General features: G+C 32.5%; 1 protein-coding gene across 1 annotated transcript in view; it reads right to left on the reverse strand.

The window, feature by feature from the left end:
• Positions 1 to 425: 425 nt before the first annotated feature.
• The window catches only part of LOC118200974 (sn-1-specific diacylglycerol lipase ABHD11-like), a 56,416-nt gene continuing 38,159 nt past the window's right edge, over positions 426 to 18,682 (reverse strand). Inside the window, exons 3-4 of the mRNA XM_035372973.2 lie at positions 16,988 to 17,187; positions 426 to 8,262 (exon numbers count right to left, since the gene is read on the reverse strand). Coding sequence (XP_035228864.1) covers positions 8,112 to 8,262; positions 16,988 to 17,187 — 351 coding nt within the window. The 3' untranslated portion in view covers positions 426 to 8,111. The remainder of the gene's footprint in view (positions 8,263 to 16,987; positions 17,188 to 18,682) is intronic.

Consider the following 18,682-nt stretch of genomic DNA (forward strand, 5'->3'; position numbering starts at 1 on the left):
TTGTTCTTATCTTCCGTTTAAGGTTTTTATGCCTTTAGCTAATCTGCATGAAATAGTTGTAGAATTATCAACAATTTAAAAGTTGTTTAAGTGCGGCTAAGTCTAATTTTTGTACTATAGCAGTCTAGTTGTTTACATTTGAAACTTAGCAGAATAGTGAATTCAGTTTCTGTACTTTCAGTGTCTTTTTTGCCGAGTGGGACCAAAAGTAAACTTTTAGTTATGTGCACGGAAAAACCTGCCTTCTTTCGCGCTGGTCGAATTGCTTTTGTTTTTGCGTTAGCCCAGCGTTTCCCAAACTTTTTTGACCGCAGCCCGGTACGAGATTTTAAATTTTTTCGCGACCACCCTTATTTAAAAAAAAAAAAAAAAAAAAAAAAACATTTATTTACAAAACAAACTTTATTTTTTAATAAAAATCAAAATTCAAGTTATTTGTTTGTTTATTCCATACACAAAAATTGCAAAATAATTATATAACAAATACATAAGTAATTAAAGACAATCCATTATTTTTTATTTAAAACTTAAATAAAGTATAAATTGTTTTACATATTTTGACCTTAGTGCGAAAGATAATGTCGTTTTTCATCGCATTGTAATTTCAAGTTAGGACTTAATGATGTTAATTTTATTCTCAAATTAGGTTCGACATCCAATCTGTTTCGATACTTATTTTTTAAGTACACCAATGCTGAGCACGCAGTTTCACACGTATAAGTGGTCACAAAAGGCATTAAAAATTGTATCGCTATTTCGCTTACGCTTGGATATTCCTTTTGACAGCGCAACCAAAAATTAATTAGTGGTACAGTTTCAAACACTTTTTTAAGATCGGTATCGCATGAAATTTCAATTAAATTATCAACTTCTTGTTCACTAATATTAAGTATTTCTTCCTTTTTAATATCGACAGAAAAAGGATCTTTAATCCACATATTATTTGAAGGTATATCCGGAAAGTAGTCTTTAAAATATTTATTAGCTCCGAAAATGTTCTTGAATTGAAACTGATATAGTGTTTCAAGATGTAAATCTTCTTTATCGTAGTTTGAATGGGTTTCAATAAATTTATGTAATGTTTCAAAACATTTAAAATTTCCTTTTGAAAGTTGTTTCCACAGAGTCATTTTTTTAATTATTGCAGCGACTTTTTCCGATACTTATATACCAAAGTCCGATACTTATATACCAAAATATTTAAACCAAAGTCTTGCAAATTTAAATTCAATTCATTGAATTCAAATATGTCGCACAAATAAGCTACTTTTATTAACCACTCGAAATCGTAGAATCTATCCTTAAATGGAAAAATAGCATCTTTTTTAGATGATGGGTGTTCATTCAGAAATACCAAGGCTTCGTCTTTTAGCTCAAACAGACGTTCTAAAACGTTTCGTTTTGAAAGCCATCGTGCATTACAATACCAAAGGAGGTATTTGTGATCGCTCCCCATTTCCTTGCATAATTCGATAGAAAGTCTGCTATTTAATGAACGGGACTTTATGTAGTTTACAAACTTGACACATTCTTCCAAAGTCATGTTTAAATTTAAAGGCATTCGTTTTACCGCCGACGCTTGTTTATGGATACTACAGTGCATCTATGCACAATTAATTGCTAATTCTTGAATTTGTGTAAACAACCCTTTATTGACAGCCTGCCATTGCACGTGCTCCGTCGCTACTTAGCCCAACACACTTCATCCAATCAATACCGTGACTAGAGACAAAATCATTGGTAGCCTTAAAAATTTCATCTGAGGCCGTTCTTGTCGGTAGCCTTTTACAAAACAAAAAATTTTCTTGTATGGTGTCTTCGTCAATATATCTTATAAGACACATTAGATTTGCATTATCCTCGATATCTGTGCTTTCATCTATTTGCAAGAAAAAAACCTTGCTCTTTTTTTAGTTGAGCAACTAGTTCTTCTTCTAAATGTTTCGCGCAACCATCAATTCTCCGTTTAACTGTATTATTTGATAATGGTATCGCCGAAAATAAACATTTTCCCTTTATTCCGCATAAATTATTTGCGACAATTTTCAAAGCGGGAAGTGTTAGTTTTTCTCCAACACTATGAGGATACCCAGTTTCAGTTATTAATTTGGAAATTTCAAAAGATGTCAAAGTGAGGTTTTATTTGACTGCTGAGGTGGTTTTCATTGTTTTTAGCAGCGATCAATTCATTTTTCTTATCAGTAAAAAAGTTAATTGGCTTATCAGAGTACTCAGAATGGAGTGTGTTTAAATGCCGTTTCAACTTTGAAGGTTCCATACTTTCATTTGAAAGTTTCTCATTGCAAATAACACATAGCGGCAAATTTTTTTGACTGCCGCCGGCAATGAACCCAAAGCGTAAATATTCGTCACAATAGTCGCGAGTCCAAGTAGCTTTACGCTTATTATTTTGGCGCTGTATATCTGCTTTAGGTGCATCAGGCACAGTTTCTTCACGATCATGATGCTCAGCTTCGCTCGTGCTTGGTTGATCATCATCATTTAAATCTGTGGTTTTCTTGATTAACCATTTATCCATTTTAAAAAAGATTGAAAGCTTTAATAAAACGAATTCGTTTATTAAGGATTTATAAGAAAAAGTATTTTTATTACTTGCCAATATGAAGTTGCTATTAACAATAGGTAATAATAACTATTGTCAAATAAAATAAATAACAAACATTCAAACATAACCTTGTTTTGATACACGTGAGTTTACGGCGCATGTACCGGAGAAGGCACTGAATAACGAATCGAAATCAGCCAATCAGAGCATCCGAATTTAAACGATCCGGTAGGAAACGGTGTTAAAAAGGATTGCCACTTGCAATAGTTGAAAAAGTTTCGAAAAATATTAAATTTAGAGCAAAATGTTATAGGTTTTTTGTGTTTTTACAATTTTTGCCACGATCCAGCTGAATTTTTCTGCGACCCACACTTTGGGAAACGCTGCGTTAGCCCAATGACACAATTTACCCAAAAGGGATATTCATTTCGTTTTGACATTCTGCGTCGATTCACTTCGAAAACTGTTGAAAATAAAATCATCATGTGATCTCTGGCGATCGTGCGCTTGCAATCGTCTGACACCTTCTTCCTGGCAAGTCTTGCGATATATGTTTATGTAAATAAATATTTAGAATTCGGAATGTAACGGATATTTTTGGTTACTAGGTTAGTTTATTCTTTATTCTTTTTCTCAGATTACCTAATTAATTATATTTGGATTATACAGTCTAATATGTTTATGCAGGAGATGTATTGTGAATAAAAATAATAAAAAATTGGATATTATTGGACCTGGTCTTTATTAAGTGCGCTGTTAAATCTTCTTTCTTCTGTTTTCAAAGGTAGGTCTCCAGAGGGCATGCACATTTTAAACAGTGTTCTTTATAGTTACATAAAACTCTCGATATGACAGTTGTGACATTACATGAGGCCAGGCATTTTCTTATAATTTTTTTTAAAATTATATCAAAACCCCTTATTTTTCCTAAGGGATAAATTTTATTGTCTTATAGATTTCTTTTAGTTTTTACTAAAAAGAGGGGTAAATTTACGATCTGATTCTCGATAATTAGTGATTTGACGTACTTGATGTATTGGGATTCCTAATTCTGCGATTTGTTATGTATAGATTCAATTTTTATAGTGCAAGGAAGTCTTTTAATGACCACTTTTATCGGTTTATACGAATTTAATAAATAAGTATGGACCGGCATTCCTTCTGACTGGAGCGTTTTTGTTATCGTGCGATAGTCATCGATGGAGTAAGCACATATATTTAGTGTATCACTTTTCATATTGACTTTTTCGATGCCTCATTGCTTTTCGATTCTGTCTTTGAGCTGGTCCCATTCGCAGCTAAAATCAGCGAGAACAATTGGGAGGTATATGTCCGGCGGTTTTCTTGGGTGTAATGAATTTAACATCTGAATTCCACTTCGTAATTATCAGTCAGTTCTGCGATTTTTTTTCGCAAGTTCTACAATATTAGTATTAGAGCGTGTACGCTTTAATGTATTTCTGGACGTAATAAAACCATTCTCGTCAGAGGTGAATTTCTTTTTCTTGATATTTTTGTTAGAGCTTCGTTTAATTCTTGGATTCTCCTGATTTTGTAACTGTAGCTGAATTGCATTTAATTGATTAGTTAGTTCGTCAATTTCTTCAGTTACTACTTTAGATTTTAATCCTGAAGTTGTTACATTTTTTCCTATTATATATATAGATAGACAGATATAGATATAGATATATAATACGAATAATAAGATATGCCAATTAAAGAAACTCTATCTGACCCATATTCTGAATATGGCTTCGGCCTTATAAACGACAATTTTTAAAAGGATAATCAACAATTTATAACTAATCATAGTGAATGTATAAATCAACAATATTTATGAAAAAGGAAATAAAAACAAAATCCAGCTAAAACTTCAAGAAAAATTCAAAATAATATTATATAATCTCAAAAACGCAGCTTTGAAGAATTCAATAAATAAAGATACTGCAAATAAATCAGAAAAAATTTTATGTTAATTAAAAACTGTTACACGCAAAAGAAAAAAGAGCTAACATTTGATAAATCACTCAAGTTCTACCGGCTATTAGACCTGCTGACGCTCAAACTGATTGTTATAATTATATAGATAATTTTTCTTCTCGGAATAATAGTCTTACGATAAATCTAATATCACCCTCCAAAAATACTACAACAACTCATTACAACGTACAGTCATATAAGGAAAATCATTTAACTCAAGACTTCACTCAAGAATTTATCCCGACTTTCATTAATTCAAGACCAGACTATCAAATTCAAAACCAGGCTAATAACTCTAAAGAATTTATTCGGACTTCCATTAATTCAAAACCAGACTTCAAAGTTATTGTAAACAGAAAGGATAAGAAAAAACTTTTCTCAGCTTTATTAATCTTCACAAAAGGGGATAGTACCAATCAAAAGCTCTTTGATAACCTAAACAAATATATTCCTATTAATAAACTACAAATTAATACTGTTGCGTGCATACGGGTTCGTGATAAATTGACTGCACAAGTCCGATGAAAAGTGAATAAAATTTATTCTTATCACAACAAATAAAAACAAAATACTTAAATTTGCTTAGAAATATTCGTACAGTATCTCAAAATCTCACAGTAGTTATCTATCGAACTACTAAGACATTCAACAGAACTTAATTCCAAAATACAGAAAGCTAATCCGATTTCACTGCGAATTCGCTACAGTAAACAACAACAGTTTTCTAGAACAACTAAATTGGGGTGTTTTCCTCCAGCTTTCATAAGCTTTTTAAATCAGAAAACGAGAAACTTCTCGTATTTTCTCAATTCTTCTGGATACCAAAACAGTATAATTACGAGATATCTATTATTTAAAATGTTAGATGCGTGTACTCCATTATTTTAATTTTTCTGGCTTAGCTTTCTCTTCTACTTGTGTACCTAATCCTTCCCTGGTCTTCTGAGGTGTATCTGTGCTTGTATTTAAATGAAAGTTCGTTTGAGGTTATCTCTAGAGTTTAGGAGTTATTGCACCGAGATTTACGTGTTCTTAGGATACTCAGTGAATATAGTATTTTTTGAATGAGAGATAGCCTTTGTACAATGAAAACCTTTGTAATCATTTTCAAATCCCATTCTCGTATTGAAAAATAATCTTTTGTTTTTATACCAGAACACTAGGGAAAATATTATCTATTTTCTGTGTGACTTAAAGAGTTTCAGCTTTGAAGTAATATAATTTACTTTACAAAGATGATCATATATGTTGTACCTCTCACATATAGCGAGGATAAGTCTGGCAACAGCTGCAGGAAGAAAAACTTGGCAGTGCTGGAGTGACAACAGCGGATGATATTCTATAGATTTTAATTTTGATTTTGAGTCGATGTTCTTTTGCGTCTTTTGCGATACTATTGCGTAACAAAATTTGAGTTTTGGGTGAATTAAATGTAATCCGCTGAATATTAGTAAAATATATTTAGAAAATTAGCTGCGTTGAAAAGGATGAAACTCTTGTATTTGAATTTGCGGTATTTTACCTCCTAAAGTTACATTGAGTTCAGAATATTATGCCAGGCTTATTCACGCTGGTGCAGATAAGTTTAAATTTTTGTTATTGTGTTTATAGTGTATAAATTGCAAACATATGAATAGAATTTTATAAAATAAGCATTTAAAATTCTGGAATGGTGTTTAAAATTTTAGATGTAGAGTATTCACATTGCTATGTCGGAGCCAGTGGCAGTCAGGTGTAAAGTAAAATTGTTTTGCTCCACGACATAACAATATATGTGATTTGGTTTATCTTCAATCACCAATCTCTAGATTTAGGTAATATATAAATTTAATTTTAATTAACTGTCGAGCACTCGTTGTTCAGCTGTTATCAGTGACTCAACAATAAGGCTCAAATTAAAGGTACACATAAAACTCTTTAAAATTGAATTTTCCTACGTAACATAATATGCCATGTTGTAAACTTGGACATGCTCTACATTACCGGTACTAGGTGATTTCCCGATTTGTTGTTTAAATAGTTCCGCCAGCCCCTTCAGCTGTTATTTCAGTTTCTTTAATTAGTCCTTAATTTTTGCACACATTTTGAAGCAAATAGAATTAAATCGAATTTTAAAAATATTTGTATTCAGATTCTATTTGTTACCTAAAAGCGATTATTTATCGATAAGATGAAGAAAAAAATTTTTTTCGATACTTAAACCATTGTAGTTATTCACTTTAATCAATAATGTTTCAGACAAAAAATCGTGACATTTTAAGCTCTCGTATAAAATGAGTCAGGATGAATAAAAATTTATTAATTGGGCAAACGCAGAAAGGGAGAAATGTTTTGTCAAGATGTACCAGTATTAGTTTGAAATAAATTGAATATAAATTTAATTAATTTCGTAAATTTCAGAGCACAGAATTACAGCGTATTTTATAGACCAGCAACAACATATTCTGAAGATAAATAAAATGTTTTAGGGAAGAGAAGGAACGCACACTTGTTTTTCCTCAAGACCCACGAATATTTCGCCTTTTTTATATATATTTAGAGGATGCGAATGTTGATTTTACTGAAACAAGTGTTATTGTTTCTGAGAAAAGTAAACAATAACTCTCGCTTTTAGGTGTTAAGAATTGTTCCTGAAACATCAATGAATACTGATATTTTTCTTAGTGAATTTGACTCTGGATTTAGGAGAATTAACTACAGGCCTGCAGGAATTAATAAACAGAGAAGGAGTATTTCATTTCCACATTATCAGACTTTTGTTATAGATCATACTGTATTAAATACGAACGAATATATTTCTGAATTTATATTCTATCAATAAGTCTCTTGATTTCGGCATTATTAGTTCAAAGGGGCTTTGTCCCCGAAGGACTACGGTTTTCGTTTTGCGATTTTGCGTTGAATCACCATTAACGGCGAATCACTTTTCAAACTTCTACCACCAAAAGTCCTACATTATATTTGAAGAAATTAAATACTGAAAAATCTGCATAAATTTATGTATATTTCTGACATAGTGATAAAACAACGGTACATAGAGCCATCGAATTTTGAATGACGTAATCCTCCTCCATATGGGCATGTGGAAGCCCAAATTTGAAATTTGGAATTGTTTTATTACCGATTTCATATTTGGTAAAACTTTAACGAAATTTTTATTAATAAACTCAAGGATTTCAAAGCGAGCAACGGCAACGTTGTCCGGAAAAATATTTTTATCTCCAGCGCGCGAGTCCCTGTATCGGAAATTCTAAAGATATGCTCATTTTAAAACTATTTTGCGATATTGCTGTTGCACTGAATTTTATGGTTTAAGTGCGAAGAACGTGATATTTAATAAATAAATGTAACATATAAAATGTTAAAAAGACGCTCCTTTGGACGAAATTTCAAATCTGAAAAGTTTCAGATTTTTATTTATTTATTTATTTATTTATTTATTTATTTATTTATTTTTTTTTTTGTTTCCATTTTGAATTAAAATCTTTCTCTGTAATATTTCAAATCTTTTTCTTGAAAAACAAGAAATATGTATGCTTCTTCCTATATCGGTTTGCGTACAATATTAAGATAAATTTTCATTCTGGGAAATAAATTCTGTAACTGTTTTTGTAAAGTGAAGAGGTTGATCTATATGCACATCATGACCAGCATCGTCTATTTCGGTAAATTCAGCCCTTGGAAAAAATTGCTTTATATGGTCTTTATCCGCACCACTGAAAATATAAAAAATCAATTAATAGTAACATCTCTATGTATCTATGTATATATATATAAAATATTGAATGAACTAAAATTCATTGAAATAGACTCCCCACTGCCGATAGCGGTATTTCGGATAGTACGACTACACCACCCCTTCTGAGTAAGAAACAGAAGAGAACACATTACCAACATACCACTAGAAAGAAAGTTAATTAATTCATATTCTGGCATTTTATATTTCATGTACATTTTATATTTCTTATTACATATATTTCAATTTTTCAACTTTTATTTAATTTGTTTTTGAAAAAGATAGCATAGTTTATTTTGTTTCTTTTGTTTCTCATGTTTATTTCAATTGGTTTGAGTTCTATTTCGTAATTCCAGTTATGATTACTGTTTATTATGAAACTGTTTATTATGTTTATTATTTTTATAAAAATAGTCTTAAATTAACATGCATAAAAGCGAGGGTGTCGTGAGACATTTACTCAAGTATCTTGTAAATTTTACTACGTAATTTGGCTATTCACTCAATTTCTAAAGAATCTATTGTATTAGCTAAAATGTTTCATTCTGAATGAGTTCTTTGGTACTCTAATTTGGCTTTAGTGTCTCAAGTTTTCTAAAAACTCCAGTCAGTTAACCTAACTTAATTTGCCAGTTTGGCATCATCATTCTTACTTGAGTAAAAGACGAAACACCTTCGCATTTATTAATTATTGTTCATTGAACAGGAGTTGGTTTGTTCCCCTTGAAAAGTCAACTAATTTCCGATCAATGACGATAATTACTTTGTTTATTAAATTTAATTTTCAAAGTTTGAATTTTTGTTATTCATGATTTAAATTCAAGTCCCCTTAAAAAGGTTTTTTCAAGATTTCCCCTTAAAAAGGTTTTTTCAAGTTCCTTATAAAAAAAATTTTCGGATTAAACTTACTATTTCAGGGTTCCCTCATTTTGATACGTTCAACTAAATTTATATTAGGAGATAATATAATCAATATTTCCTTAGTAAATAAATTATATATATAAATTCAAAACAAAAGTAATTAAAAGTAAATTAAAAGGCCTATGACTTGCGCTAAAGCTGCAAAGTAATAAACCATTAATTCATAATAATTTATAATAAAAAGCTTTCTATTTACCATCTCCAAATAACATAAATTCAATTTAAAACCATGAATGAAAAACATTTTAGTCAGAATTTTAATTAGTATTTTAAATTAGTATTTTCAGTAACTTCTGCTAAAAAATATAAAAATCTGCTAAGAAAAATGTTTAATCGCAAAAATGTCAAAACCAAAAGTAAACATTTTAAGTATTGAAAAAGTAGCTATTGTCATTGATCGCATATTAATCGACTTGTCAAGGGGATAAACCAATCTACCATCAGTTAACAACAACTAAATTAAGAGAGAGTATTTCATCTTACTTTCCAAGTAATTATTTGTCAGATCCAAATCATAAGTCACAATTAATACTTAATCCAAATTAAGACATTAGTGCATTTAAGCCAAAAGAATCCTGTTAAACAAAATAAATAGCAAATAATCTTAAAGTTTACAGTTAAACTGAACGGGATGCTTACTTTAGAACAGGGGCTCTCAACCGGTGGTATGCAGCTGAAAAGTACGTGGTACTCAAAGAAGCAAAGTATTTTTAACTATTAAATTCAAAACTTAAACCCCAACATCCTGATAGGGTTTTTCTCTAACAGTCGTAAACTCATGCTATCTGAGCTTTGTTCAAGAGGGGTGGTGGTAATAGTACTTTGTAGTTGTAATACTAAAGGTTTCCAATTTTTGTTTAGGTGGTATGCATTAATCAAAATGTTAAATACCGCTGCTTTAGAAGATATATATACCATACATTTTCATTTTCAAACTCAAAAGCAAAGGTATACATTTAGAACATTAAAAGGTAATTCAAAATCATAAGAAGATCAAAAATGATACATTCCTTAAAATTAAAGTTTAAAACAAATAGTTAATTAGAAATTTAAAGATCAAAATAGTAAGTTAAAATTAACTAACTTGCCATCAAAATTTTAAAACCAAATGGTTCGAAAAGCAAGTATTAAGTGATGGAAGTAAAAAGGGTTATCGTAAAGTGCAGTTTTCTATTTAAGAAAGTTTAGCCTAAATTGGCGAGAAAACAGAAATTATTCTTGGAGATAATACATATGGAAAGCTTTTTTATTATAAATTTTTATGAATTATATATATATATATAACTGTAACACATAGGTTGTTAAAAAAAACTCTGGGCTTTCTTTCTTTAAATATTGATCTTAGACGTGGACTTCTTGTCATAAAATTTCTTAACAAGTAGATGTGGACGCAAAATTTCTTAACAAAAGACAGAAAATTATACGAAAGCAGTTTTAAAGCTGACTGTGGGAGGGTTCTGTAAATAAAGACTCTCTTTCATGTGGTCCCATGCAGCATAAGTTTCAGTTAGACCGTTTCTTTCATTTCTGTTTCATAAATTAAATATGCAGCGTTTTATATCATTGCATGCAAAATTTTCGAACACATCTGAGAATGAACCACACTCAAATCCTTATTATTTGGGATTGAATTAACCGAACAGTTCTCTAAAAAAGAGATTCTGTTTTTTCTTGAGTGAAGAATACAAAGCAACAAGAAAACAAAATACCTGCTGTTAGAGACAGCAAATCGACATAAATAATTATTCTCATTGAAAATGGAGCAATGTGAGCCCGGATATGGCGGCATAAGGTGCTGAAATGTTAAGGAATCGATAAACCCTAAGACAGCTGTTCTCAATCGTTTGGCTAAGCCGTACCACCTAAACACAATTGAAAAGCTTAGCACCACCTCTACATTTTTCAATGATTATTTTTCAATCTCCCGATAGAAATATTTAAAAAAAAAATATGTTTTGTCATTTTCAAAACCTATTGGCTATTTGTATTAAATATGCACACATAAAAAATATTAGACTGAAAATTGATTATCATTTTAATTATCAAAATTTAAGTTATAATACTTTAATTCTAAAATTTAGTGTAAAATTTGGGCCTGTTTACAAGAGATCAATTTCTTTATGTTTGATCTTATTTCAATTACTTTTGATCGTAAATTAGTATCCACTTTTAATTTTGTTCTATATATATTTTTCAAACATAATATGAAAGAAAATCCTTGTTTACACAAATAGGTTGTGCAAAAAGGCAATAAAACTTTAATAGCTTTATTTGAAAATGTCTTTGAATTATTATTTTTTATTTATTTATTTATTTATTTATTTGTTTCAGCTAAAAGTTAACAGTGTGTTATTTATGAAATCTTTAGTTATAGTTCGATTACAGGAAATTTTTATCAATTGCTCTTTTTCTTCAGGATATTTCTGAATTTCATAGTTAACACTTTGTTTCTTTGCGTAGCACCTACTTTCTATTGCGTACCACCGGTTGAGAATCGCTGCTGTAGAAGAATTAATGAGATACTATTCTCTTTTTTATAGAAACTTATTTTTATTTCCTAAAGCATACAGCATCCATTTCTATCACTCCTTTTAAAAACATCATTTATGGCAAATTTTGTTATGTCTTCTGTTAAAAGAATATTTGTGAAACGACAACATGGAAGAACCACGAAAACTCCATGCAGACAGATCATTCGCCTCTTACTACAATCTATAAGCGGTTGAACCTTGATAAAAGCCCAGATCGCATAAACTTACGAGTGTTAGCAAAAAAAATCATTCAGAATGTTGGCGTTTTAATTTTGGAATTTAATAGTTAAAAATATTTTGCTTCTTTGCGTACCACCTAATTTTCTCTACGCGTACCACCTGTTGAGAACCCTTGGACTAATCTACAACGCAGAATACGGTTGCCATGGTTTTAACTAATCAGTTTTTGTTTAAAATTTGGTCTCCCTTTGCCTTTCAGTTTTGACTCAACCTGTCTAAAAATAAATAAATGTACGTTTGTACAAGCAGATCAGCGTGAGTCGAAATGTAATTATTACAGGTCGCAAAATATAAACTGATACTTCTAAATTTTTACTTATCTTAAAAGCATTTACATGAGGGCAAAACAAGAAAAGTTAGTTGAAAATTTGAGACTGTTGCAAGCTAAGAAATCAATCACCTTTATACTTCGTAAAAAGTTCTTCATGATTTTATCTTTGGGTAGGCATGAATTTATTGTTTAAATATGCAATTTTGGTATGCGCAGTGGACAGAATAAGTGCGCAGTGGACAGAACTGCCTGAAGCATCTCATCAACATGTCACTGTGTCATTGCTCAAGATGGTGGGTTATTGATGGTGATAACAGTTTAAACAGTGATACCATGCTGATAAACTGTATAATATTCAGTAATGGCAGAAGGATAAGTTAATAGCCATATTAGATCCAAACTCAATCAGTATAGTCACCGCTGTGGAGACAGAATCAAAATGAAGAGAACACGGTAATGTGCCATTCTCTGGCATCGCCTTTACAATTTCAAAGGATGGTTTGTGACCGAAACTGGATCAAATAATCGAAAGGAAAATCTTGATATCAGAGTAACAGTTCCGTATACATCGCAGATGATACTAGCTGTGGATTACGGAGCTTCTGCTGCGTAGTACAATTCGTCGTGACATTCGCGTAGCTCTAATCTCTATATGACGAGTCACTTTTCCTTCTAAAGATATTTTCTTTATATTCGACTTAATGCTATCGCACTTCATTGAATTTCTGTCGAAAATTCGTAATTAAATCTCTAGCACACGCACATATTTTATGATCTACACATTATCTATCACAGACATGTTTTACGATCTACACATTACGTAGCACACACATATTTGTAATTTTATGCATTTTGTATTTGTTCTATTATTCAGATTTAATTGCATGCTTGTATGCGTCATTAATTTAAGAGCATTATACTCTTCATTTGTAAAAAATTACTCGATGATCATTAGTTAGTACACTGTCACAAGCCGTCAAAGGATTAAATAAAATATAGGACAGAATCGCACGAATTGCTTTTGTTTCATCGTGCACTATTACAATATGCTATTTGTCTATTCTTGCAAGCATAGAATTAGAAATTAAATTCTCAGATTTTATTGAATTTTCCTTAATGACTATTAGCCATGCAGAACATTTCAAGGTATCAGGAAAACAAATAAACAGCTTAATAAGCTTTTTTCTTTTGTTTTGTCCATTAGTCGTTAATTTGTTACACGAAAATGACAAATTGAAATTGCATTTTAAAATAAAAATACAAAACACCATTTGTTGGTCAAGAAGTAACCTTTTACTTGGATAACAAAAATCAGCAAATTTTATTAATATGTTATCCATCTATCCTTATATACTCTGTTACAAAAAAATTGAACCCAGAAGGAAATGAACTACTATCACGAAGTGTAACATGTGTGTAGTGTACAGTGGCGGCTCGTAATAAGCACTGGTGAACTGCAGCACCCCCTATTTCCACTTATTATTATTTTTAATATTCAATATAGTGTGCCCTTTAGTCTTTAATTCTTTCTTTATACTTTTGCAATACATAATCCAAGCTTAATTTCAATAGCCATCCCCCACTTTATGAAAAAGGTACGAAAGTCTTTGTTTGGAACTGCGCGCTTCACAGTTCCAGCGGCGTGGTGTTTGGCTGTTCTGCGCATGCGCACACAGAAAAGAGCACGCGAGACGGGTAGAGAGAAGAGCACTGTCGCTCTTGCAGTGCCGAAATTCTGGCATGTTGTTGGAAACGTGATTTCTTTTTACTCCGCACGTGAGGTATTCCTCCACTTCAGTGGTGGAACTTCAGTATACGGACCATAAACAGAGTTCATGAAAGTTCGCAACCTTTTAAAGAATTGCCTTACTGAAATTCAATCAAACTATTGCAAAAACAACAGGAATTTTAAAATATCTAAATGATGATAATTTCAAGTTTTGGTTACAGCTTTTTTATCAGATGCCTCATGTTGAAATAATATACAACTAAATGTAATCCAGAAAATTTAAAGTTAACGAATATATAACAAATTTCAAAACTGTTATTTTAGAATTAAGAAATTCAAAGTACTGTGAGAACTTTTCAAAAACACTGATGGCAGGAGCTAAAGAAATATGTGACTTTATACTACGTATTGATATAATGCACTGATATTCTTCCATTAAACACTTATCAGCTGCTAAATTGTTAAACAAGAAATGCTTCGCTAGTTTTAGGAATGAACATTCTACAGAAGAAAGAAGAAATAGTACTGACCACTGAAGCATATCCAATGATTGACAAAGAAAAGATTGAAACTGAACTAAACGTATACTTGCAAATTAATTGAGCTATTGAAATTTATCTTCGAAAATAATCTAGATGATGCTCTTAGTGAAATTACGAAACTGATAAAAATTCTCTTGAGAGTTCCCATAACTCCATCAGAGGCAGAAGGCTGCTTTTCAGCATTGAAAAAAATGAAAATTTTTCTAAGAAGCACTAGGAATTCGGAAAGACTAAATGCGCTTGCATTGCTTTCAATAAAGAAAAATTTCCTCAGTTGTCATCCAGAGATCAAGGAGAAAATTATTGATCTTTTCTCTCGCAAATTAAAACAAGAAGAATGGATATTATTTTTAAATCAATATAGAAAGATTGAATTGTAACAATTTCGGTTAAAGTAATTAAGAAATGTTTAATTTTTCTCTTGTAAGATTTCATGAAATTTCAAAATAATTTTCTTTTTATACATGTTTGTTTCCTTTTAGACAATTTTAAAACAAAGGTTAATTTTTTTTGGAATAGCACCCCCAGTAATTTTAGCCACGAGCCGCCACTGGTAGTGTATGAGGAGGTAAACAAATGATTACAAATTCATAACAACATATCTTTCTATTAAGAATTTATGTCATGAAAAAGTTACAAATCAGTAAGAAGCCACCTCTGGCAGCTTTACAAGCCGAAATACGGCGTAACATCGAGTCACCTACGTCTCCCTGTCGAAGATCAAGCCATAATCTTTGCAACTGGGCAGTTAATTCAACAATATTCCAGGACGGCTGCAGTTGCCTCTTTCAAGCATGTCTTTAATGTACTCAAGCAGCAAGACGTCGACCTGGGAGACCAAGGGAGTAAGTCATATCCATGAAAACACTGCTGGAAAAGCCGCGCAGTATGTGGACGAGTGTTTTCTTGCTGATAAATTATCCCTGGGAGACTTGATAGCACAGGCAGTACAAATGCCGTTAAAATGTCGTCCACGTAACTGAGAACCGCTCTAGTGCCTTGAAAAACGGTTAGAGTTGATCGTGTGCCCGAACAAATCGCTCCCCACACTATCACAGTTTGTGTAATCGCCGTAAGTTGCTCGACAACAAATGCTGGATCGGACTGCGGACCTGGCCGCCTCCACCCACGTCTGCGTTGGCCATCAGCACTCAGACTGAATCGAGATTCACTGCTTAAGATCACACGCCTCCGGTCGGTAATACTCCAGCAACAAATCAGTAAGTGGTAGGCGTCTTAATGGACGTCGGCAGCATATACCAGTGTTGGTCGGCAGCATATACTAGAAGTCTCCGAATGGTTTCCTTTGGTACCATCGGAAGCCTGGAAGGTTGTAAATGGCGTTGAATCGAGGCTAACGACTTTGTTGGTGTGGAAGTGGCTACTTTTATGATTGCGCGATCCTTTTTGCGCCCTCCCATTTGTGTTCTTGGGGTGCCCTGAGCCTACGCGACAATCTAGCCTTCAGTCATCTATTGTCGCCAACACCGAGCAACTGCCATATCGCTTCTACCGATTTGGTGGCCGATACGCCTGTTTGGGCAATCTGCATCTTTCCTTCGCTGGTATATTAAGAACATGGGAGCAGGCACACAGGCTGTGTGAGCCTCATCCTGGGTTGAATAAGTAGATGAAAAGCATATCGTTTTGTAGCAGCATAGTAAAAGTCCCGATGCGGAAAAATAAATTTTCCCGTTGAAAACGTTCGAAGTGATGGAGATAGGCGAAGGTAGTAGCCGATTATTGTAGTGAGTGATATCAATTATTGGTGGAATATGGCCTAGAATGGCATAAAAGGTGAGTAAAGTCGATGAGTGAAGAAATGTACTGGTACTGGAATGAGTGAAGAAATGTGCTGGTAGTAAGTCAAGAGCTCAAATGATCAAAGTGGAGTTTGAAACTGGAGTACACTCCATCGTAAGCAGAGGAGAAGAACATCAGGATTGGCTCTTAATCTTTGATGCATACTATACTCCCTTCGCGAAATCCGACTTGTTGGCACTGCTGCTGGTTACCTCTCAGAGGCATCTCTAGTAACAATACCGTCCATTCAATTCGACAGACTCGTTTGACTAGCTGTACGGCAAAAGCAATCATACCTTTAAACTCCCCCATCTGAGCATAGCATGCTTACCCTTGTCCCATTGGCGTCGAAATTTAAAATTTAATCATTTGCATATCTCTTACCAGATTACTTAGGTTTCTGCAGAATTTCATGATTACGGCTCGATTTCTTCTGGATGCATATATTTTTTGTGACAGCGTATTAGCTCAAATGTCTTTTTATATTCTTACAGTGCTCAAAATGAAAAGCAACATTTTTGTATCATAGCACAGAACTAAGATTGGGTAAATTTTATTTTTAATGAAGAATAGATCACTGTTGCTCAAACTATTTTATTGTTAAAAATATTTATAAGGAATGGTTCCAGACTTCATTGCTCATTTGAAACCAAACCAGAAATACTTACACTGATAAATGGGAAAGTGCGCCATATATGAAGTATGTTGGTCCGTTATAAACACCACTAGGTTCTTCCATCACAGTAGTTGCATTTCTCATTGCTTTCAACAATACCTTTAGGTTACGTTTGAAACCATAGCGACCATCTGGATTGAGTTTTAAATCCCCGGCGATCTGCTTATTAGCTTTTAACTTCTCTACGTCTGGCTTAAAAAAACAGATGACAAAGAGAGATATAACAGTTTTCCTGTAATCTTAGAGTAAGAAAACTATGAAAATTAATTTAATAGCACATTCCTTTATTTCTTAAATGATTATATTTTGGAGAGCTTCTAGTATGATAATTTGATGAAACAATATACTTTTATAATAATCGTGCATACTTTTCTATTCAGTTTGTAAACTATTTCAGCATATACGGAGATTAAGAAATATCTCGCAAAAATGTAAAAATAGAAAGAAGGGATCCATATATAGAGATTTTGTAACGAAATAAGTGTGCGCAAATGGCGCATTGAAGGCTTACAAGGACCTACTAAGCAATATGCAAAAAAGGTTGCTGACGTAAATGCCACTTCCCTTGCGACTGGGGATTTTTAGGGGACCCAGTCGCCAAATCCTGGGTGGGGAGTTTTTCATTTAATGGTTCTGTGTGTCTAAAGGTGCATCAATGAGGCTTTCGAAAATACTAATAAAATTTATTTATAAGAATACATAAGAAATTAAAATAACTGAAGATACAGATACATTATTAGGCATCTCTGCCTTCCACGTCCCCTTAGAATCCAGCCTGCCACTAACTATTGAAACATACACGTATCCGCCCGCCACTGGCTATTGGAACGTCACAGCGCTCTCTAGCGGAATGACGCGGGAAATATGCAACACTCCCCACCTGAACTCACTTGAGTTCACTTACCATTGATTTATAACAAAATTTACATTCAAGAACCATTTGAAATTATATAAGAAAAAGACACAAATAGAATATTACATCATTTACAAAGCATCAGAATTGTTCACAATCACTTGATATACAAAACAAATTGCATGTTTAACTTCTGAATAAACTTATTCAAATATCCAGCTTTGCATACAAGCACAATTAACTATCATTAATACACAGATAGAACAACAGATAGCGATGTGATACACACACAGATAGAGATGTGAGGTTTACAACTCAATTAAACCAACACAATTAAGGATTAATTTCCAAATTATACACAAGTTGTACTGAGCGTTTTATTTCACCTTTAGGAGTTTGAATAAGAAGAGAACGAATTTTTCTGTCTCTTCCTGGATATAGCTCTAGAGTTTTCCCCATCATCCACACATTTCTGGGATAACGTTCATCATTAATAAAAACAATATCATTCATTCACTTTAAATGAAACTATTTTACCTGGTTGTGGAGAAATATAAGCTGAGCTCAGATTAAGTAAATACTCCTTTCTCCACCTGTTCCTAAAATGATTCAAAAGCGTTTGTTGATATTTATACTTCTTTACCAAAGAACTTCTATTAACATTTAAATCTTCATTATGTTTAATTACAGGTAAAGACACAAATCTTTGACCAATGAGAAAATGAGATGGGGTGAGTGAAGAGGGCTCTGAGGGTTCGTTGTACAGATACGTGATGGGCCTGGAATTAACCATGGCTTCAATTTCTGAAAAAAAAAAAAAAAAAAAAAACAGTT

The sequence above is a fragment of the Stegodyphus dumicola genome, chromosome 3 (genome assembly GCF_044657685.1).
Source record: "Stegodyphus dumicola isolate Sdum_Otavi_A_Nest chromosome 3, ASM4465768v1".
NCBI classification, from domain to species: Eukaryota; Metazoa; Arthropoda; class Arachnida; order Araneae; family Eresidae; genus Stegodyphus; species Stegodyphus dumicola.